This window comes from Gossypium hirsutum, chromosome D10 (assembly GCF_007990345.1).
Source record: "Gossypium hirsutum isolate 1008001.06 chromosome D10, Gossypium_hirsutum_v2.1, whole genome shotgun sequence".
NCBI classification, from domain to species: Eukaryota; Viridiplantae; Streptophyta; class Magnoliopsida; order Malvales; family Malvaceae; genus Gossypium; species Gossypium hirsutum.
In genome coordinates this window covers 17,192,347-17,219,634 of record NC_053446.1, presented here as the reverse complement: position 1 = coordinate 17,219,634, position 27,288 = coordinate 17,192,347, and the positions used below count along the sequence as shown (strand labels likewise).

The 27,288-nt window shown below is 32.7% G+C and overlaps 1 protein-coding gene across 2 annotated transcripts; it reads left to right on the top strand.

The window, feature by feature from the left end:
• The first annotated feature begins 6,158 nt into the window (after nucleotides 1–6,158).
• LOC107914429 (ras-related protein RABC1) lies at nucleotides 6,159–19,298 on the top strand. 2 transcript variants are annotated; one of them, XM_016843343.2, is made up of 7 exons: nucleotides 6,159–6,252; nucleotides 6,462–6,712; nucleotides 7,356–7,424; nucleotides 10,239–10,304; nucleotides 12,223–12,344; nucleotides 17,515–17,643; nucleotides 18,908–19,298. In XM_016843343.2, exons 2-7 carry the CDS (start codon nucleotides 6,580–6,582, stop codon nucleotides 19,013–19,015), a joined length of 627 nt encoding a protein of 208 aa, XP_016698832.1. In that variant the 5' UTR covers nucleotides 6,159–6,252; nucleotides 6,462–6,579; the 3' UTR covers nucleotides 19,016–19,298. The 2 variants fall into 2 exon arrangements, with proteins under 2 accessions (XP_016698832.1, XP_016698831.1); XM_016843342.2 differs by having other exon boundaries at nucleotides 6,171–6,331.
• The last annotated feature ends 7,990 nt before the right edge of the window (nucleotides 19,299–27,288 follow it).

The following is a 27,288-nucleotide window of genomic DNA, read 5'->3' as shown; positions in this document are numbered from 1 at the left end:
CAATCAAAATTTACATGTTTGAAAGTCAATAATACATAATTCAATATCAACAGCTAATAACCTCAATGCCAACATACTTCAAGCATCATGCAAGAAAATTTTAAAATTTTTATGGATTTTTGAAATTTTAAAGAAAAATAGAAAATAAGCAAACAAAACACAAAAAATAAAAACTTCTATGTACACCCCACACTTAAGTCACACATTGTCCTCAATATGTCCTCTCACTAAAGTTTGAGAAACTCCCTCGTAAGAAAATTATTTGTAGAAATATTTTGTAGTCATCCTCAAACTTCGTTGAAAACTCAAAAATATTGTGTAACTTTCGGTGGGTGAACCTATATAGAACAACAAAGCAAAACACAGAAAAACTAAATATGCTATAAAAAGAAAATAAAAACAAAAGTCAAAATAAAATAAAAATAAAAATCATTGAAATACTTCATAATTAGGGCGATCCATATCACCATCATAGAAGAACTTCTATAAAGTCCTTGACACTTTGAATCAGTGTTTTTTGTATTGTCGAGATAATGACCCCTCTTTTTGACCGAACATATTGCTTCTGTCTCATATTTGATTATTGAGACAACCACAACACGAGCCACTTCTCTTTAAAGCCTAGCCAACTCCACAACTCATGCCGGGGTACTCGTTGTAAGGTCTGAGCTACGAGATTCCACATTCATTGCTAGAGCAACTACGTTCAATTACATTTCAAATTTAAAGTTAATACACATTAATAATAATAAAATCATTACGACAAGTTAAACAATCATAAACAAGCCTTATACAAGCTTACGAAAGCTCTTTAGATGACTTGAGGTCGAATAAGGACCAAATTGTAAAATTTTTAAAATATAAATTAAAGTTGCAACTTCGGGGGTTTTAGGTCGCGATGCAACTCATTTTTAGTCACGTTGTGATGAGAATTTGACAGTGAGTTGTGTCATGATTTGGAACCCCCGAAGTTGCGACGTCAACTCGATGTTTTAAAAATTTTACAATTTGGTCCTTATTCGACCTCAAGTCGTCTAAAGAGTTTTCATAAGCTCGTATAAGGCTCATATATGATCTTTTAACACGCCGTAATATTTTTTTAATATTACTAATGTGTATTAACTTTAAAATTGAAATGTAATTGATTGTAGTTGCTCTAGCAACGAATGTGGCATCCTGTAGCCTGGACCCTACGATTAGGTTGGGTATGGGTGTTATATATAGCCTCGAGCAATACAAACTCATTAGCATGTAAAATTGTATCACCCCAAACTATCTTCCCGCTTCGGAATGTATATGCTTGTGAAGTTCATTGGTCGACTTCTCCATAATAATAGTTGGAAAGTGTGTTGGCTCATTCACACATTCACTTAATTCTTGGTTTAGCATTTCCTCTACATCTACATCTAGCTCTACTTCTACTCCCATGCCAATCGGAGTGAAGACACCTTTTTTTTCACAACCTTGTCACAGTCTTCAACTATTGTTGAACACTCATGTTCAACTCTTTATGTTTAATAATTATAGAATGGCCTTCCTCATTGAGTTCAGGAACATCATGCTCGACTTGTTCCTATACCGGAGCATATAGCTTTAATCATTGTTGGACGACTTCCAACAATTGCTCCAATATATTGGACATGAAGGACATGGTAGCTTGTAATAAAGAAATCTCATCTTCTAATATACCAACTTGTGCGGCAAGGGACTGGTCCTCAATATACTTATTACTCTCTATATTACTTTTCGGAGTAAAATGGAGGATACGCATCATATGTCGAATAACTAGCTGACCACTCATGATTGTAGCTACCCATCTCATTCGTATATACATACGAACCATAAGAATGCTCGTATGAATACCATTGTCCTCCATACTCACCATCGTAATTCCAACAGCTTGTTGAATCTTCGTTTATAAAATTCGACCTATCATCATATCCAAATAGATCACTCGACCACCTATAATCATTATTAGAGATGATTAAATTAGAATATCAACAAGGTAAACAAGAAAAATATAAAAAAAAGAATCAACAAAACAAGAAAAAAAACAAGGCACTATCTAATCTCCTTGTATTTCAATAAATATTGCCTTACAAACAACTAACTTCACTAACACATTCAAACCGTTATAGTCCCTAGCAACAATGCTAATAACTTGACCACCATTATACGTGTATTGAGATATGCAAAAATATAGATATAAAATAAAGTGTGGTTTAATTTCAACTGTATAGATCAAATACTAATATAGTTTTTATTACAACAAAATATGAAAGTATTTCGAGGATTGTACCCAAGGGATTGTCAAGTTAATTTACAGCTAAGCAATTACTAATCTAATCGATTCAAAAATTATTAGTGCAATCAAAATGTGAATGTTTTTTAAAACTAATTCTAGATTATCAATTAAGCTAACTATCCTAATTTACTTCTTATCTTACAACTATTCAAACAAACAAGGTGATGCTTGACAGGTTTATTATTAACTATCAAATAAACATGACTTGGTTATACCAATTGCTACTTCTAATTAGAAATCTCCTCTCGATCTTATTCTAATTAGAAATTATCACCTAGAATCTCCTCTCGATCTCACCTAGACATGTAGTTCTCCTCTTGGTTTCACTACTCAACACAATCATATTAATTTCTCACTTGATAAACTTTCCTCTCGATCTTGTTTATCTAAATTTTCCACTAGAGGCGTCAATTCTAGCGTATTAAACATTTTAATATAATCAAACAACCAATAAACCAAACTTATGAATATTAATCTAAATTAATAATTAATATCACCATAAACAATCAATACAATCTAATACATCATTATGACCAAAACCCATACAACCATTTTAACAAACATGAAAAAGGTAATAACAAGAACAAGAGTTTAAAATGCTTATTTATGGAGATCAATCTAATTAAACATTTAAGCACGATTGATAACCATCCACATAGTCTTTAACAATCAAGAAATAAAATCTACCCTAAAAAAATAAAATTCTAGTAAAAAAATGAAAAGAAAAATATTTTTTTGTCTAAACGGATACCTTAATCTCCTTGCATTCACCACCCTCAATAGCTAATATTAGGTTGTATTTATAGAGAAAATTCATTTAAACATTCAATTACAAGTTTTCCCTTACTAAAATTCTAATTAAGGCAAGTTTGACCAACAATTCTCCATGCTTTCCCTTCATAATCATAGTAGATTTGGCTCGAGGTCTCGATATTGGTGATGTGAGGTCGCGACTCATTACAGTACTACTTAGGAGGCTCTAAGTTGTGACATCACAAATTTGGTGTTGCGACTTAGCTCAAATTTCTTGGTCCATCTTTAGGGTCGATGCTGTGACACTACAAGCTCAGTGTCACGACCTTGCAAGTCAAGGGCCTTGGTGTCATGACTCCACAAGTTTGTTTTTTCGACATTGAGGCTTCTCGAGGTAACTTGCTTAGCATGGTGGAAAGGTTGATGTCTCGATATTAGGGAGTGATGTCATGATATTAAGAATCACAGGACTTTAGATTGTGACATCAATATCCTGAGGTTGCAACACTGAAGTTGCTCATTTGATCCATTCCTTCTTATTCCTTAGTTAAGTCCTTAAAAATGCTTTAGCCACACATTAAGCTCAATTGGACATATAATTGATGTTTTTACTAAAAGTAACATAAAAATAACTAAAAAAATACAATTAACATAAATGTTAATCTAAATGTGAAAAAGCGATAAAAGACGCAAAACATCACCCCCCAAAACAAGCTCTTTAAGTATGAAATGAGCTTATATTTTCATATCAAAATACAATGTATTTGTTCTAGAGGGGCAACAATCCTTTATCGATATAAAGCCTATTGAGTTACTAGTGGAACTATCACCTATGAAAAGGTGGATCATGAATCAAACTTTATGAGTAAAAAAGTATTTACGCAATATGGGTAGTCAAAATGGAGTAAATGCATTAAGGGAGGTACATATTAAACATTATTCTAGTGTTATACAATGTGATTTGTCAAAGTAGTTGGATGTTTACTATGGCTTGGTAAAGACACAAGAGTCCTTTCAAAGTTTCAAGATGAGTGGGCAAAGTGGCCTACAAACAAGAGTTGTCATCTACACTCAAAGTTCATCGATGTTTAATGTAAGTGTGCCCAAACTTTTTTGTAAGGATCAGGAGGACTTAGACCGAGGCAAGCTACAATGAGAGTGATTAGAAGTTAAGGCCTCCTAGGATCGATATGTACAATGTGGCATGAATGATCAAATTGAATGGTGATAGAATTATAGGTTAAAAGACTACTCGATAGTGAGCTTAGTCGAGAATCGTTTAAGACATTGTTGTAGTTTCAAGATAAAATAGACTAATTTTTGAAGACGTAGTGTAGGTATCTCTAGAACAGGTGGGGAAAATGTCATGACCCATGAATAAAGGTCTACGACCAAGGTGATCATTTAAGTTAAATAGGTCTACTTAACCTACTAGGACTGATCCACTTCTTGAAACATTCTAAAAACCCCATTTACTAGAAGCTTGACAACCTAGAAAACTCTCTAATAAATTGTAGTTACTAGGTTAATTTAAATTCTAAGCAATATAGAAAATAGAAAGTTTAAATTTCCTTAAAACTCTATCATATAAATATGTTCAAATCAGAGCCATTGATGTAACTCAATTTGTACTATTGATGTAAGAGGGACTCAATGATAAATAGAAGCTCATTTCATTGGAGCAAATCAATTTAGAGTCTATTTAAGGATTCAACTTTTGTCATCCCTAATTGTAACGAGACTTTAAAATCTTAGTTAAGTTAAGGTTGATAATATCATTTTAACTTTGTACTTGACACTTTTAAATTATGTTATCTTTCCTTAGTTTGTTATGTCTAATAGCTATTAACAATTGTATCACACTTATGTGTGGAAAAATAATGTATTTAAAATATTGATGTACATTTAAAATAATTTTCAAAAAATAATAAAATGAATAATTTGAAAATATAAAAATGCCTATAATCATATTTATTAATTGATTCAAATTTGGTTATTAGTAGGGTGTTAGTTTGTTTAATTGCTTATTGTATAAATAGAAATTGCTACTTGCCCCCAAAATGAAAATCTAAGATGAAATCAGAGATGTCCAATGATTTGTTCGACTACTCAAAAAGTCAAAACATAAATCATCCGAGTTCACACGACCCGACCCGACCCGGTTATTGCCAATTTTTTATTTTCTAGTGTTGGAATGGAAAGAGCCAAACGCGCGCACGCGCTCTACTATTCTTGTAATTCCTTACTTTGCCTTTTTCCATTTACAAGTTCTTTTTAAGTTTTAGTTGAACAGTTTTATTTTGGGTAAACTATTAAAATAGTCACTTTTGTTTGCTTCAAGTTGCATTTTAGTCACTTATGTTTGAAATGTTACGTTTTAGTCACTTACGTTATCATGTTGTAACATTTTGGTCACTAAGCCGTTAATTACCATTAATGGTGTAACGGTAAGCTGACATGACACTTTAAGTCATCATTTTAAATGAAAATTTTAGGTTAAATTCTACAATTAATCCCTATATTTTTTTCATTTTGAGCAATTTAATTTTTTTATGTTCTTTTAACTTTCTCCCTTTTTTTTCATTCTCTTTTGCTTCTCCCTCTGTTTTCCTCCCTTCTTCATTTCTTTTAACGTAATTTTTCTATGTTTTCCATTTGTTAAAATTAGTCCACAAGCTCGCCTCACTTGAAAAAATTAAATTGTTTTAAAAAATAAAAATATAGGAATTAGTTTTAACAAATAAAAAATATAGAAAAAATACGTTAAAGAAATAGAAAAGAGAGGAAAATAATAAAAAATAAAGTTAAAAGAATATAAAAGAAAAAAAATTAAATTGCTCAAAATGAAAAAAATATAGAGATCAATTGTAGAATTTAACCTAAAATTTTCGTTTAAAATGATTATTTAACATGTCACATCAGCTTACTATTATACCATTAACGACAATTAATGGCTTAATGACCAAAATGTACAACATGGTAACATAAGTGACTAAAACGTAACATTTCAAACAAAAGTGATTAAAATGTAACTTGAGGTAAACAAAAGTGGCTATTTTGATAGTTTACCCTTTTATTTTTTATTTTTTTTTCAATTAACCCTGCTAATCAGAAATTCTGTCTCGCTCTCTCCTCCATTATTTCATTTTCTTCTCACCATTTTTCTTTCTTTCTTTTTTTTTTTTTTCTGAGAGGTAATCTCTTATTATATTTAATTTTGATGTATAAAATAAATTCTATAAATATGTATGATCAACCATGATCTAAACCTGTGTAAGGAGTTTTCTTTTCTCAATTAATAAATTCTTTTGGGTTACAAGATAAGGATATTGTTAGATTCAATCTTTTATCTCGTTGAAATCCAAATCTATATATATGATTTTGCTTCCATGTTGTTTTTCAGGTTTAGATGCGTTGAAGAGGTGAAAAAGAGAAAGAGAGGGCTGGATTTGGGAGATCCGATCGTAGAAATTTGGTGTTATTTGAAAGAAAGATAGTTCAATTGGTAAATTAATTGAAAAATGGAGTCGTCGAATCAAGCGGAGTTCGATTACTTGTTCAAGTTGCTGATGATAGGAGATTCAGGAGTTGGAAAGAGTAGTCTTCTTTTAAGTTTCACTTCCGATTCCTTTGAGGAACTCTCTCCCACTATCGGTCAGTATTCATTTTGAACTGTGCTCATCAACTTTTATTCCTTTTTATGTCTTATAATTTATAATGGCATTGTCTTGATCTGCGGAACATGAGGATATCTACGCTCCCTTTTGGATTTCTTTTTCAAGATCAAAAGGCGGCTTACCAAGAAATATTTTTGAAGAAAAATTGAAAACATAACTTTCTTTTGGAGAAAAATGTATGAATTTACTTATGTATGGATGCTGTTGTTACTTGCGTTTTCCAGTTTAACCAATAGAAATTATCCAAATGCTTAAGAATAGAGTTTCCAAATCTTAAATTTTAACTCGATTGGATCTCAAATGTTGGATGTGCCAAATTAATTCTTGGTTTTATGGTTCTGAGAAATGAGGTTTGCATTGTCTTTTTGTGGATAGTTTTGTTTTGTCTTTAGATAAAAAGAAAGGAAATATGAGTGAACAGAAAGACTGTAAATTGGGAATGCAAATTTTATTTTATCAGAAATCTAGAATGTATTGATGATCTTGCAATGTGGTCTTGGTTAAACTATTCTATTTCTGTAAGCCTTCAATGCATTCACATTAAACTGATTATAAGAACCATTAATCTGCTTACATATCTTTATGTCCTGATTTAGAACTCTACTTGTTTTGTTGTGTAGGTGTTGATTTTAAAGTGAAATACATAAATGCCGGGGATAAAAAACTGAAGCTTGCAATTTGGGATACAGGTAATACCTAAAGTTTGCTAATGTGTTATTTCTGGTTTTTCTTTGATTTTTTTTTGAAAGAAAAAGGCCCAGAAAGGCCAACTATATTAAATTAGAAGGTCTCATCCAACACTAACCGGTGGATGAAATCCGGGTAGTCCAAACCAAAATCCAAAGCAGCGTTCCCATCCATCAGCCAATATGCCATGCAATGAGCAACATGATTGGCTGACCTATGGGAAAAGGAAAAACTAACAGCATCGAAAGAATTGCAAATACTTAAGGCCCCTCTAACAATACGGCCATAAAGGGACAAATCAAGAGTCCGACTATTGAACTTATTAATCATAAAAGCACAATTTGACTCGAAAATAACTCCGGAGAAACCCTTCTCAAGGGTCTTCTAAGCAGTGCAAGCTGAAGCGATAGCCTTAGCTGAAGGGGCATCAAAAGCCTCGGTGATCGAACAAGCATAATCAGCTAGCACCATGCCCTCATGGTCACGAACAATGGCACCGCTAGAAGCAACTTTTGTCTGTGCATTCCATTCCACGTCAACATTAATTTTCTTCACGAGGCGGAGACCATCGGGTCACAGTCGGATGTCAAAGTAACAACGGCGCATAAAAAAGGTTATGCACCCGAAACTCATGATGGATCGAACGAGCTCTCAAAACCACATCTTGCAAAGAAGAAACCTGCCCTTGAATCACAAACAAGTTCCTTGCTTCCCATAGTTGCCATAGAAGCATAAGAAAACTAGTGAAAGCTCTTTTGTCCATCTTCCTCATTGTTGCCTCGAGCCAATCAATTGCATTGCAAAAAGACAAACAAAACAAATCATTATGAATATTACACAAGATTAAAGCCTCCCTTGAAATTGGGCAATCCCAAGGAGCATGTATAACATCCTCCTTATTAGTTGTCCTACATCTAGGGCAACTCGGATCCACCCCTGGGGAGGACATAGTACATCCATTAGTCATAGGGAGGATGCCATGACCCAGTCTCCATCCAAACAGTCAATTCTTTGGAAGGGTTTCACCTTCCAAAGTTACTTCCAAAAGACTATGAGGTCCTAAACCCAAAGTCTGAAGAAGTAACCAATTATACCCCGAATGCGTGGTATAAACATTGTTGGGGGCATGCCCCCAAACCAACTAGTCTTCATTTGCCTCGCCAATAGGCAGATGGAGAATTCAGGAAGCATCTCATTGTTGCAACAAGATCAAACTAACATCTCATCCTATCTCCGGTCTTCTAGAAGTAATTGAGACACCCTAGCATCATGGGGAATAGCATCACAATGACCTATATCAGGCCCATTTATAAATTTGTCCTCCCATCTATCCGTCCAAATCCTGGCTGTATTACCATTCACTATCTTCTAGTAGAAGCCCGGATGAAGCATATTTAACACTTCCATAAAGCCCTTCATATTCATACATGATGGAAGTGGTTTTTCAATGATTCTCTACTTTTGTGCTATATAAATTGACATCTACATTTATTATTTCAACCTTTCTTGTCTTGAAAAAATCATGCTAGAAATTGCCTCGTCACAGTGAATTATATATAATGATGTTTGGGCTATTTTGCTTACTTTGTTTCCCTTTTAATCTATTACGTGTAACTTTATCAAGTTTCCCTTTTACATCTCTGGAAGGGGGACCTTAGTTTTTATTGCTCAAACACCTATATTTGATGAGTGCAAATGCTTTTTTAGTTGCTAAAGTGTCACTTAGTTCTGACAAACAGCTTATTCAAAGAAAATATTAACCTGAGATTAGTAGTTTGAGTTTACTAAAGTTCTGTTTGATCGATGCTTTTGCTATGTCCTTTTGTACTGATATTAAGAATCAGTAGATGAGTTCAGAAGAAGGAAAAAAAAAAGAATCAGTAAATGAGTTGTGGATAGAGGTGAAATGCCACTTGAACTTCGAGCTAGCTGGCTGCTGTTCATTTTTTTTTTCCAGCCATTATTTTTGCAAAATCAAAAAGAAAATAGCAAAAGCATAAAAAATGGGGGAGCCTAAGCGAATTAGGTATTGTATCCACATTAGGATTTATGTTATGAAGACTCTGCATATATATTAATTTTATATACTTCGCAATGCCATCAAATAGAGCCTTTTCCATTGGTGGCACTCGTTTTTCTTTTGCATGCACAACTGATAAGCTTTTGTAGCCTTTTCAAAGTGAAGATCATAAAGCAAAAAGGTATGCCCGCATATTGGGCTTGGTATGTTGAAATCTTAAGAACCAACTTAATCTTATCATGCATGGGTAGAAAATTGCATAAATGGAGCTGAGCGTTGTGGTTATTTTTGGAAATGACAATGCAATGATCTGGACTTTTGTTTGCCTTCAAAAGCATTGAATTGAGATGCAAGCATGTTCTTTGAGGAAATATTTGTGAATGAAGCAAATTATGTGGTAATTGTCGTATCATTCTCTGCATCATTTAGTTTGGTTAGATGTGCTCTTTAGATGACATTGTAATGTTCTGGACTTTTGTTTGCCTTCAAAAGCATTGAATTGAGATGCAATCATGTTCTTTGAGGAAATATTTGTGAATGAAGCAAATTATGTGGTAATTGTTGTATCATTCTCTGCATCATTTAGTTTGGTTAGATGTTCTCTTTAGATTACTCAACTGGGCCTTTACTTATTCGGCTTGTTGCTGTGAAAATCCTTATTGATCTGATTATTTAGTATGATTTAAATCAGTTTTGCATGATAGAAATTTGCTATTTTTATTGCTCATGGCTTCATGTAGGGAGAAATTTTTATTTTCGTTCAGTCTTGACTTATTTATGCTGATATTGCATGCAGCTGGGCAGGAAAGGTTCAGAACATTGACAAGTTCTTACTACAGAGGCGCACAAGGGGTCATTATGGGTAACTTTATCCCTGTTTTAAATTGCAAAATTGCCCCACTTACAAAACTTGTGCCCTTCATTCTTTATTCTATTGGGAAAATTACTACTTTAATTTCTCATTTGAGCTGATCCTTTGTAAAATTGTGGAAGTGAGATAAGCATTGTTTTGCCTATCAATTTAGTCCCTGTACTATTAAAAAGAATCAAATAAGTCTAAATTTCAATAGAGTTAACATTTACTGTTTAAAAAATGTCAATTACTGTTAACAAAGTTAATATTTTGAAAGCTTTTTATAATTCTGCAAGTGAGATCTTTTGTTAGAGTTGAATTGCAATTGAAAAATAATTTTCATGTCATTTTTTAAACTGTAACCTTATGTTTGAATAATTAAAAATAAAGAAAAAGAAGGGAAGGGAAGGGAAGGGAAGGGGAAGGGAAGGAAGGTGAAAGAAAGGTAAGGAAATATTTATTTCTTGTTTGATAGCTAAAATTAATAAAGGAAAGGAAAGGAAATGAAAGGAATTTTAACATTTTCTGTTTGGTTAAGACGTGGAAGTAAAGTAAATGATTTGTTTAAATAATTTTTCCAATTTAACTTTACTTGAATAACATATAATAATTAAATTAACTTAAATCATAAATTATGAAAATTGATATTTTTCATAAAATGATAGTTACAAGTGTTAATAAAAAATTATAAAATAATTTGATAAAATTGTTAATTTGATACAAACTTTTAAAAAGTAAAGAGTCCTAATAATTCAAAAATGTAGAAAATGATTTTGATAATTTGTTAATTTGTTACAAAATTAAAATGTAAAAAGAGTTCAATATTCTTAATGAGTTGTAATAATTCAAAAAAGTAAATAAAAAAGAGAAAATAATTTAAAAAATAATAAAACCATTTACAACAAAGTAATAAGGTGTTAAAAAATGAGAAAAATTTCAATGCATTAGTAGGAGAAAATTCAAAGTAAACAAAAGTCATTAAAATTAACAAAGAATAAAAATTACATTTAAAAAAAAAAAATTTCTTTCCTCTCACTTTCCCCCAATTTGGGGTATTAAGAAAATGAGGGAAAACAAGGGAAAGTGAGGGATTCTCAACTCCCTTCAATTTTTCTACCATGTAAAAAATAGGTTATGCAAACAAGAAAAAAAAGAATCTTTTCCCTTGAGTTACTTAACTTTCTTTCCCCTTACCCCAATCCAAGCATAGTATAAATGTTAACTCTATTGCAGTTTGGTCTTATTTGATTTTTTAATAGTACTACGATTAAATTGATACCTTTATAATAAAGGGACTTGGCAGGTACTTTCACTAATTAATAATAGTAGGGATATATACCTCTAATTGCTGAATTCTATTAAATATTAAGTAATAATGGTAGGGTTATATATACCTCTAGTTTCTGAATTCTATTAATTAATAAAGCTTTAATGCTAACATTGGATTAACAATTTAAAGATAACTCATAATCCTGGCCATCAATCCATAGGCCTAATGAATAATAAATAAAACAAATAATAAAATATCATAATAGTTGTAGCTCATATGTCACAGGTAAAATCATGTTTATGTCAACTTACAATACATTCTTTTTTCTTTTCTTCTTTTTTCCCCCTCTTATAGTCTTGGTTTTTTTTTTTTTTGCTGTAGCTACTGTGTTACATATTGCCTTGGCCTGGATTAAATGGTTAGATGTTTTCTTCTTCCTTTTTATCTGTAAAAAGTTTTACTCTGCTAAAGCTTTTTTTCGCTGTAGTCAGTATAAATGACTAAGATTAGATGCCTCTTCAATTCTAACCTCTTTTAAGTGTGCAATAATGTGACATTTAGCTTTTATCATTCTGGTCAATTTTATGACTCTGCATGTATTTCTGCCCTTAATTTGTTTGGAGAATTACAATATGAGATTTTCTTTGATCTTAACAGTTTATGATGTAACACGGAGGGAGACATTTACTAACCTTTCTGACGTCTGGGCCAAGGAAATTGAACTCTACTCAACAAATCAAGACTGCATCAAGATGCTTGTTGGGAACAAAGTTGACAAGGTAACTTAACTAAGATCTATGGATGCTAATTCCCTCTTTTATACTTGTGATGCTTTGATTTGGTTCCAAATGAACTTTCCTTTCTACATTTTGGTGTGTTCTCCCTCTCTCTTTAGATGTCCTCCCCTTTAGGCCTTAATAGTGCTGATCATTTTCTTTTGTCGCATACAGTTGTTTTTCTCTAAGACACCAATGGAAAATACAATTAAGCAATTTTGTCACCCATTTGAGGCTTGATGAGGGGTGGGAATTGTTTGTGCTTTTACACTTTGCGAATAGGCATACATTGAGAAGCCATTGTTCTGCATAGTCTAATATTACTGCTCGGAATCTGAGTTTTCGTTTTGAGGTAACAGTGCTTCAAACAAATATTTGACATTTGGGAATGTTCCGTAATTCCATTACCTGTAGTGACATTGCTCAGTCCTATTGGGGGTATCTCATACCCCCCATCAGTCTATGGTTATTTTTAATTACCTATAGTGACATATAGGACCATTTTATCCATTCTTTTCTCTTTAATGATGTGAATCCATACCAACGTAATCAAACCCCACATCAAACCTAATTCACTCGCAATTTCATCCTTACTGGTCAAAGCATAACTGCTCCTCTCTCCTAGCGCAAGTTTGCAATGCCTTGAGTCCCTTCACCGTCAATGAACCCATTGCTGAGGCTTTAGGGTATTTCTTCCTAAACTCCCTTGGCACCTCCTCCTTTTTCCAACTCGTCCTTTTCTTTGCTCCACTTCCTAATGTTGTTTCAAAAGTAATCAAACATCTTATGCCTGGTAATTTTATGTTTTGATGGTCGATTTTGAGCTATTGGGTGTTCGATATTGGATATATTTGTGGCTTTTTTTGGGTTGTGTGCTCCAGGTTTTTGATATGATCGCTGCAGCTTGTTGCCTTTCTTTGTTCGATTTAGTAAGGTTTTGGGGCTTTGAATTTGGTTGTCTCTCGGTTCAGTCCTAGGGTGCTGTTTGTTCTTTCTTTTGTTGGTAGGGGCCTTTCTTGTTTCTGATTGGGTTGTGTTAGGATGTTAGGTCTTTTATACATCTCTCTTTAATCTTTTTCCTTTCTTTGGTTCTTTGCATAACAGCTTGGTTTGTTCATTGGGATTGGGACCTTCTAACAAGAATCAGCATACCCATGTATTGTGAATACCTGAAGAACACGATCAGGATTTAGCTAGGCTGCTTGTTTGGTTGTTTTCAGCTTCTTAAGATCATTCCTTTGCCAAAAAAACTAGTCCAAAGATGGCTATTGCTTTATGTTTTGTTTTGACATTTTGGAATTGATTGTTTTTATAGTTTTAAACCTTGGGAATGTATAGGATTTGAAAGGTTGAATGAAAATGGATTTTGCGCTCTTTCTTTAGCAAATGAGTATAAAACTTGGAGAGTGGTTGGGCATTAGGACACAGAGGCCGGGTTCAGAAATTATGGGAAAATTGCTGATAAACTTGCAATGGGCATTGAACATCAACACCTTTTCCACTATTATTACTACCAGGGATCAACTTGTGGAACATTTTTCAAGTTATAGTTAGACAAGTTTAATATGCTAGGATGGGTGTATGCTGCAATCAAGTTTGAAAGGGCATGATTTGATTGTTCTGTATTATTATATTTTGTTTGTGGCCAAGAAAAAGCTTCATGGTTAGTTGTGAAAGAATGCGTTGAGACTTCTTTCATTTGCATGTGGCTGCTTTTGCTTGGTTGCATAAGAGTTCAAATTTTCATTACTATAATTTGAAATAAAATTTTAAGGAAACAAGCCTCACCATGTGATTACAAGGATAAATGGAAGGGCATCTTTTTTCAGAGACAGTGTATGGGCACAGAAACTACATGAAATATTGGTACTGTTATACATACAGTATTGTTGCTGGGTTTTGAGTTGTCTTGACTTATACATGCTATTTTAAATTCATGAGCGGCAATGATTATCGCAATGCATCTATTATAGAGGTTTTATTTGGTTTCTGAAAGTAGCTGGATGACATCTGTTTTCACTTCCATGGTTAAAAAATAGGGTAAACCACCTAGTTGGTCACCCAACTTTTTAGGTGCTTTCATTTTGGTCACCCAAATAAAAATACTTGCAATTTGGTCACTGTCGTTAAAGAACATTTTTATTTTATTCACTCAAACGTTAAATCCCTAATGGTAGCTTACTGTGCATGCTACATCATCATTTTTGACCATTTTTTCACCCCACTACTATTCATCATCTTCCCCTCCATGTCACCCTTGCTTCCATTTTTCTTCTTTCTTTGCTCACTGCTTCCACCATTTTTTTTTCTAGAAATTAATTAATTAGCAAAACAGAAAAAAAGAAAAAAAAAAACTAGTTATAGATCCAACGAGAGTAAGAACATAAACTTAATTAAATGTAATACATAGACCATGCCATGATTCAGGTCTGGGTCTGATAGACTCGCGATAATTGAAAAAACAAAAAACAAATCCATAAGAAAATTTCAACTACTATCTGCTTTCTAAGTACTGACCCTTTGTTTCCTGCAGCTCAGCTGAGCAAACCCACAAAACACGTCCTTTTGGTTACACTGCTCACTTGCCCCCCCTGCCAATCCTCTAGTCTTTCAGACTGAGAGAGATGCCTCAAGCTTAGTCTTTTGGCCCCTCTTTCTTCATCTTCTTCTCTGTTCTCTAATGAAACCAACATAAACATTTTTAATAAAGAAAGCAGAAGGAAAAAGCTATTCTTTGGTGGAGAACAATGGCTTTGAACTCTTCTTTTTGTTTTTTATGCTCTTTATTGTTTAGAAGAGAATTGGGAGGAAGAACCCAGACAAGACTACTTTGTAGAAGTAGAAGGGAGTTGTTACAATCATGAGATTAATAGATCAAACCCTTTTCCCACCTTGTTAGAACAAGACTTATCCTGGGAAGATGATGAACTTTCCACTTTACTCTCAAAACAAGAGCAGAACCTTCTGTACTATAGCCTTCAAAGCAATGGGAATCTAGATGGGGCTCGCCGTGAAGCTGTGAAATGGATGTTAAAAAGTCAATGCTCACTATTCCTTCTCTGCTCTCATTGCTGTTCTTGCCATCAGCTATCTCGATAGATTCTTGCTTAGCTTCCGGTTCCAAAGTGATGTGCAAAAAAATGGTGGAAGCAGTGTGCAAAGGAAGATAAAAAATGGTGGTAGCAAGGTGGTGTGGAGGGGGAGATGATGAATAGTAGTGAGGGTAAAAAAAATCTAAAATGATGACATGGCATGCACAGTTAGCCGCCGCTAGGAATTTAACCTTTGGGTGACTAAAATGGAAAATTTTTCTAACGGCGGTTACCAAATTACTTGTATTTTTATTCGGGTGACCAAAATGGAAGCATCCAAAAAGTTGGGTAACTAACTAGGTAATTTATTTGGTACTGTGTTATTGTACAATGAAATAATTTCATTTATTCAGATTTTATTCTTTTTAAGGGGCCATTTAGTAAATCTATGTCATTAAGGAAAGCAAAAACAGGAACCTAACATTCTGACCAGCTAAACCAAAAGTAAGCATCTAATATCACTGTTAATGTGTTAAGTAATCTTGTTAGGGGAGAATCATATTATTGAAGCCAACCCTACTTTTCCTAGATCAAATGCGCCCCTTGGTGCAAAATCTGAAGTTTATAAATGCACAATTTTCAAACAGATTGTATTTGATGGTTAGAAAAATATGGAGTGAATATGGTCTGATAATTTCCGTTTTTATGAGCAAATTTTGACTGTAACATGTTGTATACTTGTTTAACAAATAGGCAATATTTGAAGGGAAACAGGTTTTAGAAAGCGAAATACACACAACAGAGACATACACCTATGTGTGAATCTGGCATGATATATATATGTATAAAATGCTACATGTAGAACTGCTTGTATTAGGCTTGATTTGGTAAAATTGTTTAGTCATCTTCTATGGAATTGGTTAAGCAAATTATAGCTTTTCCTTTTGGTAAACTTGTATTTCTATTTTCACCAGAATTATAAGGAAAAGAAAAACAGGTTTTTGGTCCCTAAAATTTGCAATTGATATACAATAATTGCTTCTTCACGAGTGTGTTATTCTTTATCCTGAATGACGAATCTGGTCTGCTATTTTGATTTAGCTGATGTGTTCTTATCTTTAAGAAACAAAAATCATTTACTTGATGCTCTTAAACTTTTCCATGCTTTTTGCTATTAGAATATGTTGCCTGGCAAGTGTTGGACATTAGTACATGTTTGACATGGTCCTTCTAACTAGTAAATTTTAACTTATATTTGGAGTTTCATATGTTCATATCTTCATGTCAATATCCAATTTGAAGCTCTTGTTATGTGTATGGGCATGGGCTCGTTAGGGAAGAAAGTAATAAAGATTTCCTCACTGTACGACGAAGTGCCTTTTTTTCTCCCTCCCTAGTTACACTGGTTTGTTTCCATGTTTGGATTGCATGCAAACCACATAGTTACATTACATATCAGTGCTGACACCTCGTTATTCATCTGAAAGGCACCATCTAAACTAGTAAATTTTAACTTATATTTGGAGTTTCATATGTTCATATCTTCATGTCAATATCCAATTTGAAGCTCTTGTTATGTGTATGGGCATGGGCTCGTTAGGGAAGAAAGTAATAAAGATTTCCTCACTGTACGACGAAGTGCCTTTTTTTCTCCCTCCCCAGTTACACTGGTTTGTTTCCATGTTTGGATTGCATGCAAACCACATAGTTACATTACATATCAGTGCTGACACCTCGTTATTCATCTGAAAGGCACCATCTAATAATATCGTCACTGTATTCAACAGGATGCAGAACAAGGACATGCTTATTTCGAGATTTGTTTCATTAAATCTGTAGACTTTTATGGTTTCAATTGTTATTTTTGGTGCTTGTAGATCCATTTCAGGATTTTATTTGGTACATATTTCATTAACATGGACAGTGTGCTTTATAAGTACTTAATTTTTTCAGTTCCTTAGTAATTTGGTATAATGAATTTGAGTCATCAAAATTGGTTCTCTCTCTACTTGTTCTTTCCCCGATATTTATTACCCTCCGTTTCCCTTTTTCATTTTTCTTCTTTCTTCTTCTCAATTCTCTTATCTTCCTTTCCTTTGTTGAGAATTTTCCTTATACCTGTATCATCAAATGCTTTTCAGGAAAGTGAGAGGGTTGTAACAAAGAAAGAGGGAATAAACTTTGCTAGAGAGTATGGTTGCCTTTTCATCGAATGTAGTGCTAAAACACGTGTTAATGTACAGCAGTGCTTCGACGAGCTTGTTCTGAAGGTATTGAATTTAACAGCTATTTTGTTCTGATATTTCTGCCTTTCTCTACAATGCTTTGGTTCAAGAAATAAATTTTAGTGAGCATGAGGGCTATTAGTGAAATTATATCAAAAATATTTTAAACCGGTGATTGAAGTTGCGTTTATGAATCTATTACCAGTCCATTGTGTCTATTGCAATTATGAACATAATGGATGGCAGTAAATTCTGAAAAAATATCAGTAGTGGAAGTAGCAGCGTTATTTGCCTCCTTATAAACATATGCTTGTAAAAAATATTCAAAAAAAGTTTTCTAAAATTGAGCTTGCTGTTTGCAAATAGCTCCATTTATTTTATAAAATATTTCTTCTGGTAAAATATGTCTAGATTTATTATATAAACATATTCTAAACATTTATTCATAATAGGACTGTTTTTTCCTTTATGAATAAAGTATTGAAATATATCAAAAAGATTGTTTATCTCCTTAATATCCATAAATTCCATTTGAAATTCATCCCAATCTCTGTATAAGATGGATTTTAATAATAAATCATCAGATTCACTTTCTTTAGTTGTTTTTTCAACTAATAATCTCTTCGGAAATTGGCTCTTTGTTGAGAAACATGGTTTTTCCATATTTCATTAATAAAGTTATAAATTTCTGGCGATAAACCTGGATTGTAAAAATATTTTATTTCTTGAATTTGTTGTTTCAACAAATTTTCCGCTCCCTTAATCATTTCAGCATAACTAGCTTGAAACGTTGAATTTGGATCTTGGGACCATTGTGATTGACTCACCATTTTTGGTGTCAATGATAAAGAAGTTCCAACTGGTTGTTTTACCATTGAATATGACAAAACTTTTGTTCCAAGTGTTTGGTTTACCATTGGATATGACACATAATATCCTTGGTTAAGATAAAATGATACTTGTGCAGGTACAAATCCTTTTTTTGGAATTTGTTGCTTTCTCTTTGTTGGATTTTTTATAAACAGTCGTCCATTCAGCAACTGTTTCTAGAGGTTTTTTACCTCTATCCATAAGGCCTGCTAAGATAATCAGCAATTATATTATCAGTACCTTTTACATATAAAACTTCAAAATTAAAAGTTAAGATTTTTGGACTCTTCTTGATTGCTTTTATGAATCCATCATTTTTTCTGCAATTGTGAATGTAATAGATGTTACAGCAGTCAATTGCCCTTTTATATTTTTGTTAAAGGTTTCCTCAGCTAAGGAATGAGACTTACATTTTTAATGAGATGACATTATCATGCAGATCCTAGATACTCCGAGCCTTTTGGCTGAGGGTTCCAAAGGTGGAAAAAAGAACATCTTTAAACAAAAGCCACCACAACCCGATGCATCGGCGAGCGGCTGTTGCTGATACCAAATCTCAAGCGCGTGGTTCTCACCCACTTCTGACCATTATTTACAGTATGGTTTTTCATTTTCATATGAAACTCAATTTTTATGTAGTATATAGCATTGTTGCTAATCCCGTTTACTCAAAGTCATATTGTGTAGAATTCCACGTTGTATTTGATAATTTGGCTGGCTTGGAACAATTGGATTTAGGATTAAATGGCCATTCAGTTGTTGGTGATGTTCTACTCTGGTCATTCAACTACGAAAAAATAAAGACTATAAATAATCATTTACGCTGTGAATATTCCTGTTTTTTTTAAGCCCACTCAATCGTCTAGGCGCTGATGGATTACTGATGCTGTTCTCACATAAGCTGATATTGTCACATGGTTTGGTCGTGTACCATGTTTAGTTCAAAAAATTGCCTCATTATTGTTTTGCCCTCCAGAAGATTGCCTTTATTCGATGAATGCAAGACCGGGTTAGATTTATTGATTCAATTGGTCGAACAAAAAACTGAGTGTTTGGTTTAATTATCTATTATAGGATATAATATAATATTTTTTCTATATAAAAGTATCAGCTCCAAAATGGTAAAAAGTAAATGACAAATTTCCCATTGATATTTTTAAAAATTAATTATCTACTTTTTTTTATTAAAATAAAATATTAATTATTTCTATTGTGATTCTCGTTAAGGTCTATTAAAGTAAGATTTCTTAACCCTTTATTTTTATGAAATTAAATATTGATTAATATTTTTAATATTTTTTGCATTTTTTATAAAATAAATTATTTTTAATAAACATAATTATTCATTTTCCGGTGGTTTTTGTTTATGAAATGTCTGTTAAATTATAACTCACAATCAATAAATCAATTATTTTATCTTGATTTCTTTATTATTAAAAAAATTATTTTTTTTTTACTACCATTAACATTGGAAGTGTTTATTAAAGTAAAATTCCTTAATAAATTGTTTTTAGGCTTAATAGTACAGAAGGTCCTCAAAGAATTTCAAAAAACTCAATTAAGTCCCTCAACTTTTTTCACCCAATTGAGCTCTTGAATTCACAATTTCTATATTATTTATTATATTATGATTACTAATGTAAATTGTTAAATGATTATTTTAACAAAATTAACTATAGATTAATATTTTATATTTAAATATAGAAAATGTGATGTAATGAATAAACTTTTTTATTATTTCAAACTTCACAAATAAGAAAAATATCATTCTTTAAGCATTTTAACAAAATAATATAAATTATAATAAAAATATTTTAGTTATTACATATATTAGCATGCTTATCACGTTTGATATGTTGGAAAAGATTATATTTGTATGTAAAAGAAAATTCAAGCAGACTTTATTTAGAAATATTTGCTATTCTAAATAATGAAGAACATTTATAATGTAATTGAATTATAACAGAAAAGATGATAGATTTTCAAAATGGTGACTGGAGAGACACCTTACTAATATCTATTAGATATGGTTGAAGGAAGTTTTCTAAAGATAGGATAGATGTTTTTCATGCTAAAATGCATAATATTTTTTTTATTAAGTTTTATTATTCCCCTTTATACTGGAAGAATGTTGAAATGAGATATGGAACCAACGCGCAATGCCCCTCTTTTTGGAGGCGAGGTTAAGAAAACCTCACGGTAAGCTTGAACACAATCTGATACAATTGACAACAATATAGGATGGTATAGACGATATGACTAGCAAATCTATACTTGTGGCTAGTGATAGACATAAGCAAATTTATTATTGCAATCTAAGAAACTGGTTGTTGGTTTTGTTGGTAAAGGTATGTATAGATAAAATAAATTTTTAATTGCAACTACATTGAGAAAGAAATTGAAATGCATCATTATAAGGAGAATTTCAAGCAATAAAATTCTTCTTGAGTTTCAAATGATGGGAAGAAATAAATGTTTCTTAAGTGGGAATGGGATTGGATATCAAGAAAGATGAAAGAGGTGGAACCATGTATGCATTTGGAAATTTAGATCTTCCTAGGTAATGGTGATGGGAGTCCCTCTTTACACTTGGTATATGATAACTTTTCAAGACATTATGGACTCATGAGAGAGGTAGTATAGATGGAAGGATCACTTATGGAAAGTTTCAGAATGTAAAAGTTTAGCAACTATGACAACCAAGACTCACAAGATGGAAACAATTATTCGAGATAGGAGTAGGAACTTTGAAAGAGAAGAATGAAACGTGGAATGTCTAGCCCTCCACCTCCAACAAATTTCAAGAAGCCTAGAGATCAAACTTTTTCATCATCAAGAAGAGAATCACAACCTATGAGCTTCAGTCGTGATGGAAATAGTAGATTGACTATTTCGATGGCAAGCTTTGGGGGCTCTAGAATAATGAGAATTTCTAGTTGTGAGCACTGTGGAAGAAGTCATGGAGGAAAATATTGGAGACATTCTGGAGCATGTTTTGGATGTGGATCCAAGGATCATATGGTTAAGGACTGTCCCTCCAAGATAGAAGCAACTATAGAGCAGTCTGTCCGTAGGCCTCAGAAGTTTCAACAAGAGGCCAAGTTTGGAGTAGCAGCAAAGTCTGGCTCAGTGTAGGGGACACCAAGGAAAAGTTTTACTAATCTAAACTCTGGAGTATCCGCTCGAGCATATGTAATGAAGGCAAAAGAATATGTTGATCTACCAGGAGTTGTAACGAGTAAATTTTCTTTCCTCGGGGGTAGTATTTATACATTGATAGATCCAGGATCAACTTATTCTTATATTTGTACTAAAGTTGTAGAGGGTCTGAGTCTTGAGGTTGTGTATTCTTAAACGAATGTGTTAGTGACTAATCCTCTAGGTCATAGTACTATGGTTAATATTTAACGAGTACACATTCTTGGCGGACTTGTTACTACTGAGTTTCCATGAGTTTGATGTTATTTTAGGATTAAACTGGTTGACTAGACATAATGTTGTGGTAGATTGTCAGGCTAGAGGTGTGCGTTTGTTGACTACTGAGGGTAAGGAGGTATTAGTGCCCAATGTATAGACTGGTTTGGCGAATAAGATAATTTCTACTGTATCCGCCAGAAAGTTGTTAGTTAAGGGCACAGACACTTATTTGACGTACATTATGGATTCATCTGACTCGAGAAAGGACATTAATCAAGTTCCAGTTGTAAGGTATTTCTCATATGTGTTTCTAAGAGAGCTTCCAAGAATACCACCTAATAGAGAAGTTGATTTTTCAATTGAATTGGAGCCTAGTACAACGCTCGTTTCTTATGCCCTTTATAGAATGACATCGTTAGAACTGAAAGAGTTGAAAGCATAGTTGTAAGATCTATTAGATAGGGGGTTTATTCACCCAAGTGTTTCACCATAAGGTACGCCAATTTTATTTGTGAAGAAGAAAGATGGATCACTTCTCCTATGCATAGATTATCGTTAGTTGAATAAGGTAACTATAAAGAATAAGTATCTACTACCTAGAATTGAAGATTTTTTTGATAATTTGAGTGGGGCTACGATATTCTCTAAGATTGATCTACGATCTAGTTATTATCAAGTGAAGATCAGAGATGATAACGTTCCTAAGACTACATTTCGTTCAAGGTATGACCATTATGAATTCTTAGTGATGCCCTTTGGCTTAACAAATGCGCCTGCAGTATTCATGGACTTGATGAATAGATTGTCTACTTGGTGTACGATATCTATTTACTTTTATGTTTTCGTTCCTTCTATCTATCATTTTTAACAATGGGGACATTGTTCATCTTAAGTAGGGGGACTAAAAATTGAATTTTTCTTTTCAAGATTTCATTTTTCCTATAAAATTGTGATTAAATTATATTTTGCTAAAAAATCTGTTTGTTGATTATACTAAACTTTAGTATAAATAAAGTTCTATTATCTCAATAATTGTTATGTTTGCTAAATTCTTGCATAAATGTCAATCTTAATAAAATATATAAATCAAACCATGAAATTTTTAATTCCTTAGAAAAGCTAAGCATGCATGAAAGTTTAAGTCTCTAGAATTGACTTAGTAATTTCTTGAGGCGAAATCCTAGGAGGCATGAAATTTTGAAAATGATTTAGGCAAACTTAGTTTGGACTGTTTGAGTCTTTCAAGCCAACCTTAACGAATATTTATCCTTTGCAACTCGACTTTGAGACTATATGGCCTGATTTTATTTGAACATTGCATTAATAAGTCATCCCTTCTATAATATTTATCTTTAAATTGTCCCAAATACTAGACTTAGTCTATCCAGAATATTCTTTGAAAATAAGTTTGAGGGAGTTGAAAATAGGTATCAAATGCTCAAAAATATTGCAGTACATGTGATAATATACTCATTAAAAAGAAAAAAGAAAAAAGAAAAAAAGAGAGCATATGTACTCAAAAATAGATGTACAAGGAGCATGTATACTCAAGTTAAAAAACAATTGGTGAATTTGAGGGTATTTATTTTGAAGGTTCGATGCTAGTTGACTTTAGGGGTTTTAGCTTAAAATTATCTATCTTTTTACATACACCTAGCCAAGCCACGTTACAACTTATTTAAAAGACCCATTGAATCATATTTCTATGCCAACTACATTAGTGGAGAGAAATTGCTAAGCTCAACTTATGAAGACAAAATTAAACTTAAGGATTGCAACTTAGTCTTCAATGAAGGAGTAAAAGTTAATTGATATGAATTTAGTATATATTTATTAAGAAAAAGCATTTAGTCTATATTCTTACTGTCATGATAATAATTGAGAATAATTAAATAATATGTATACTTAAGTTGCATAATTTCAGAATTTTTGTTATTGAGCATAATTGCACTAAACTTTTAATTGTGGGCAGAAATAATTTTTGAAGGAATTTTTCAAAGGTGATTTTCTTAAAGTTCTTTTGAAATTTGTGCATTATTCGGGACGAGCAATGAATTAAGTTTGGAAGTGTGGAAACACTAAAATATATAACTTTTTCAGCATCTTTTGAGCATTAATCCATACAGTTTCTAAGTAAATTTCATCAGATTTTATGCTTTTATTATAAAATAATTAATTTTAATTTTATTTATTTTGATAAAAGATTTGCATAATTTGACCAATTTTGAATAGTTTGTACAATGGAAGAAAAATCAGCGCAGTAGTCACCTTGAGGAGACTAGATTGCTGAAGCATCCTTCAAAACATCTGGCACATGAGGATGGCTGATTCTTTTACAGCTATGGACACCCTAAATCATCTTCTTGGACCCATTGAAAATGTAATTGATCTAACAAAAATTAGGTCGAATTAATTTTTAGTTTGATATCGAAGAAAGGGCACAGAGTGTCCAATTGAAGGAGGATGAAGCATGAGCTTAAGGAGCAGCCCAAAAGTCATCCATCCCACATCCAAATAATCTCCTAAAGCTGATTATAACATTTTAAAAATAGCCTTTAACTTTCTTCCGAACTTGTTCCAACCCCTCTTCTTTTTATGCATTCTCATTTATGGCATTAAGCTAAATTTAGTAAAGCCATCTCAACCCCCTCTTTCTATTATCAAGGGCCGATCATGGAATGGGGGATTGATTGATATTTTTAGCCAATACAAGCTACCCTTTTCAAGTATAAATACCACCCCTCTCCTCTTCTCAAATCACTCATCCATTCATTCACCACTCTTTTCTCTCATTTAGTCATCTCTTCTTTTCTCTCCTTTTGCCTTTCCATTTTCTTTTCTTTCCCTTGCTTGCTTCCCTTATTGAGAAAGACCTATCAAGCCTCTTAGATCAGCAGCAATCAAGCATCTTGAAGGCCTTTGATCGGCAGAACAAAATAGAGAGAAAGAGACGCACGCTAGTCTGGCTTCGAAATAACACCAGATTTGTCTTCTAGTTTCCCTTTCTACTTCTTTTTTTTGTTTATTTTGTGATCATAAACATGAATGCTTATTGTTTTGATGCTTCTAATTTAATTAAGATGACTTAAATTATGTTTGTGTTAGATTGATTGCATTTTGTCCACTTAAATTGTTAAAATCATGTTTGTGTTATTATAGACCTTGTTAGTTTGTTTAATTAGATAAAATCATGTCTATGTTATGCTTGCTTTATAATTGTAACGTAACAATTGAATTAATTATTAATCAGATTGAAATGGTAATTAATTGACAAAATATCTAGTTGGTGCATGTTTAATCTTCTTAAGTGTAAAAGTGGGTTAAATTAGTACTAATATTAAAGAATATTCTTACCTTACATAACCTGTAAGATTGTTGTGATTAAATTTGTTCCAATACATGAATGTATTGTTACTTCACTCTATCTTATACTTGCTTATGAAAACTGATTATTAATTTAACATAGGAATATGTTTGAAAGATTGATTAATTGAGTAAGTATGTATGTGCATTAGTTAACAAAAGACAAAGTTGCCATGAAATTATTCATAATAACATGAGCATAGTTTTAATAATTCTAAGTTAAAGGAACGAGATTAATCTAACACGCTTATGTCATATTGATTAAAACCTATTAGAAACTGTGCTTGGAATTATAGTTTAATTTTAATTGTTTACTTAGATTTAATTTATAGCCCATCTTTTCAAAAATATATTTTTCCTCTACCAAATTGCTTAAATTTGCATTTCATAAATACTTGCTTTTACAGTTTTTGTGGATACGATAACTCGACATACATGTCACTTTATTACTTATTACGATTTGGTATGAATGAAAGTTATGTACGGTTGATGCTTGGTCAAATTGTTTGAAGATATAAAATGTGGTACCAATGAGGGTATATTGGTTAGGCACTTAAGATGGTTGTTTTGGCTTGTTTTAAGCATGCTTAATCGTGTTTTGAATAGGTTAAATGGCTAGTTATTAAGTTGCTTAGTGCCCAAGTAAGTAAGAAATGGTAAGTTTGAGTTTTAAGGTACATTTAGGTGCACACGGCCTGAGACACGGTCTATCACATGGTTGTGTGTCACACCCGGGCGTGTGCCCTGAATGTGTAGAATAATAATATAAGTGTAGTTTCCACACGGGCTAACACATGACTTGTGGCATGGCCGTGTGACCTATGTAAGTGAGTTACACATACAAAGACATGGGCTGGGACATGGCCATGTGTCTCAAGTCAGTGAGTTACATGGGTAGAGACATAGGTTGGGACACGGTCGTGTGTCCCAACTTGGAGAGTTACACGGTCTGGGGCATTTCACACAGCCTGGCCCCACAACAGTGTGTCCCTATTTTTAGGTATTTTTGAAAATGACCTAAACTTTCAATATTATTCCAAATTAGTCCCTGCCTATTTTTAGACTATTTTTAGGGTCTTGTAGACTCGTAATAGGACTGTAAGAGTAACTTTTACTCTAAATTGGAATGAATTAACAAACCTGAATTAGGTGAAGTAGGTCATTCTACTAATATCATCGAAGATAGTAATAGTCGGAGTATGGACCAATACTCTGATGCTAATAATTGGAATAGTCTTGTTATGTATCCAACTTCTAACTTTCAAGAGGGGATAAATAGTGATAAGAGTGTAGACAGTGGAAGACCAAGTTTAGCATTGTATAGTATGATTCATTATTAGATTGAATAAGACACTATTACGTAAATATTAAATCATATATATTGCCTCTGTATGATGTAATATTAATAGTTAGCTTGCACCTTCGATTTTAATGGAATTAAATTTTTTTGATTGGTTAGTAATGCTCGTGACTCTAATCTAACGACAGAGAGGGGTTAGGGGTGTTACAACTTATGTGTTAAAAGATTATTTTACATGCCATGGAAAAATTGATTCTTAATTCTTGAAATAGCATTTGATGTTATAGTGAAATGTTAACATGTTGTGACTAATAATTTATTGCTTAATTGCTTTTATTTATGAATGATTGGGTGCAAATTACTTGATGTTTTTACTATCATTCACTGAGCTTTTTAAGCTCACACCCTCACATTTTGTGCAGATAATTTTCGGGCGTAAGGAGTCGAGAAGCGAGTGTAAGGGCGAACCAAGAATAAGGCTCGGTAGTGGCTTAAAAAATTCACTTTAGAGACAACTATATAGGGGCATTGTGATGCTTTTGGGATTAGTGTAATTTTACTTGTAATGGACATTGGACATTAAACTTTGGATTTTAATTTTGGTGATTTTATAATTGCTTTAATACATGATTTTATGTTTAATTGATGTTTGATTTATGGTATGCTGATGAGTGTTCGTACGGTGGTTGATAACACGATGTATGAAACATGTATTTTATACTAACAATGTTTAATTGAAG

Bases quoted from the DNA above. Each gene is read 5' to 3' on its own strand.
- LOC107914429 (XM_016843343.2), top strand. From the start codon at position 6,580: ATGGAGTCGTCGAATCAAGCGGAGTTCGATTACTTGTTCAAGTTGCTG. The intron at 10,305-12,222 runs GTAACTTTATCC...TGATCTTAACAG, and splicing joins CGCACAAGGGGTCATTATGG to TTTATGATGTAACACGGAGG. The intron at 17,644-18,907 runs GTATTGAATTTA...ATTATCATGCAG, and splicing joins TCGACGAGCTTGTTCTGAAG to ATCCTAGATACTCCGAGCCT.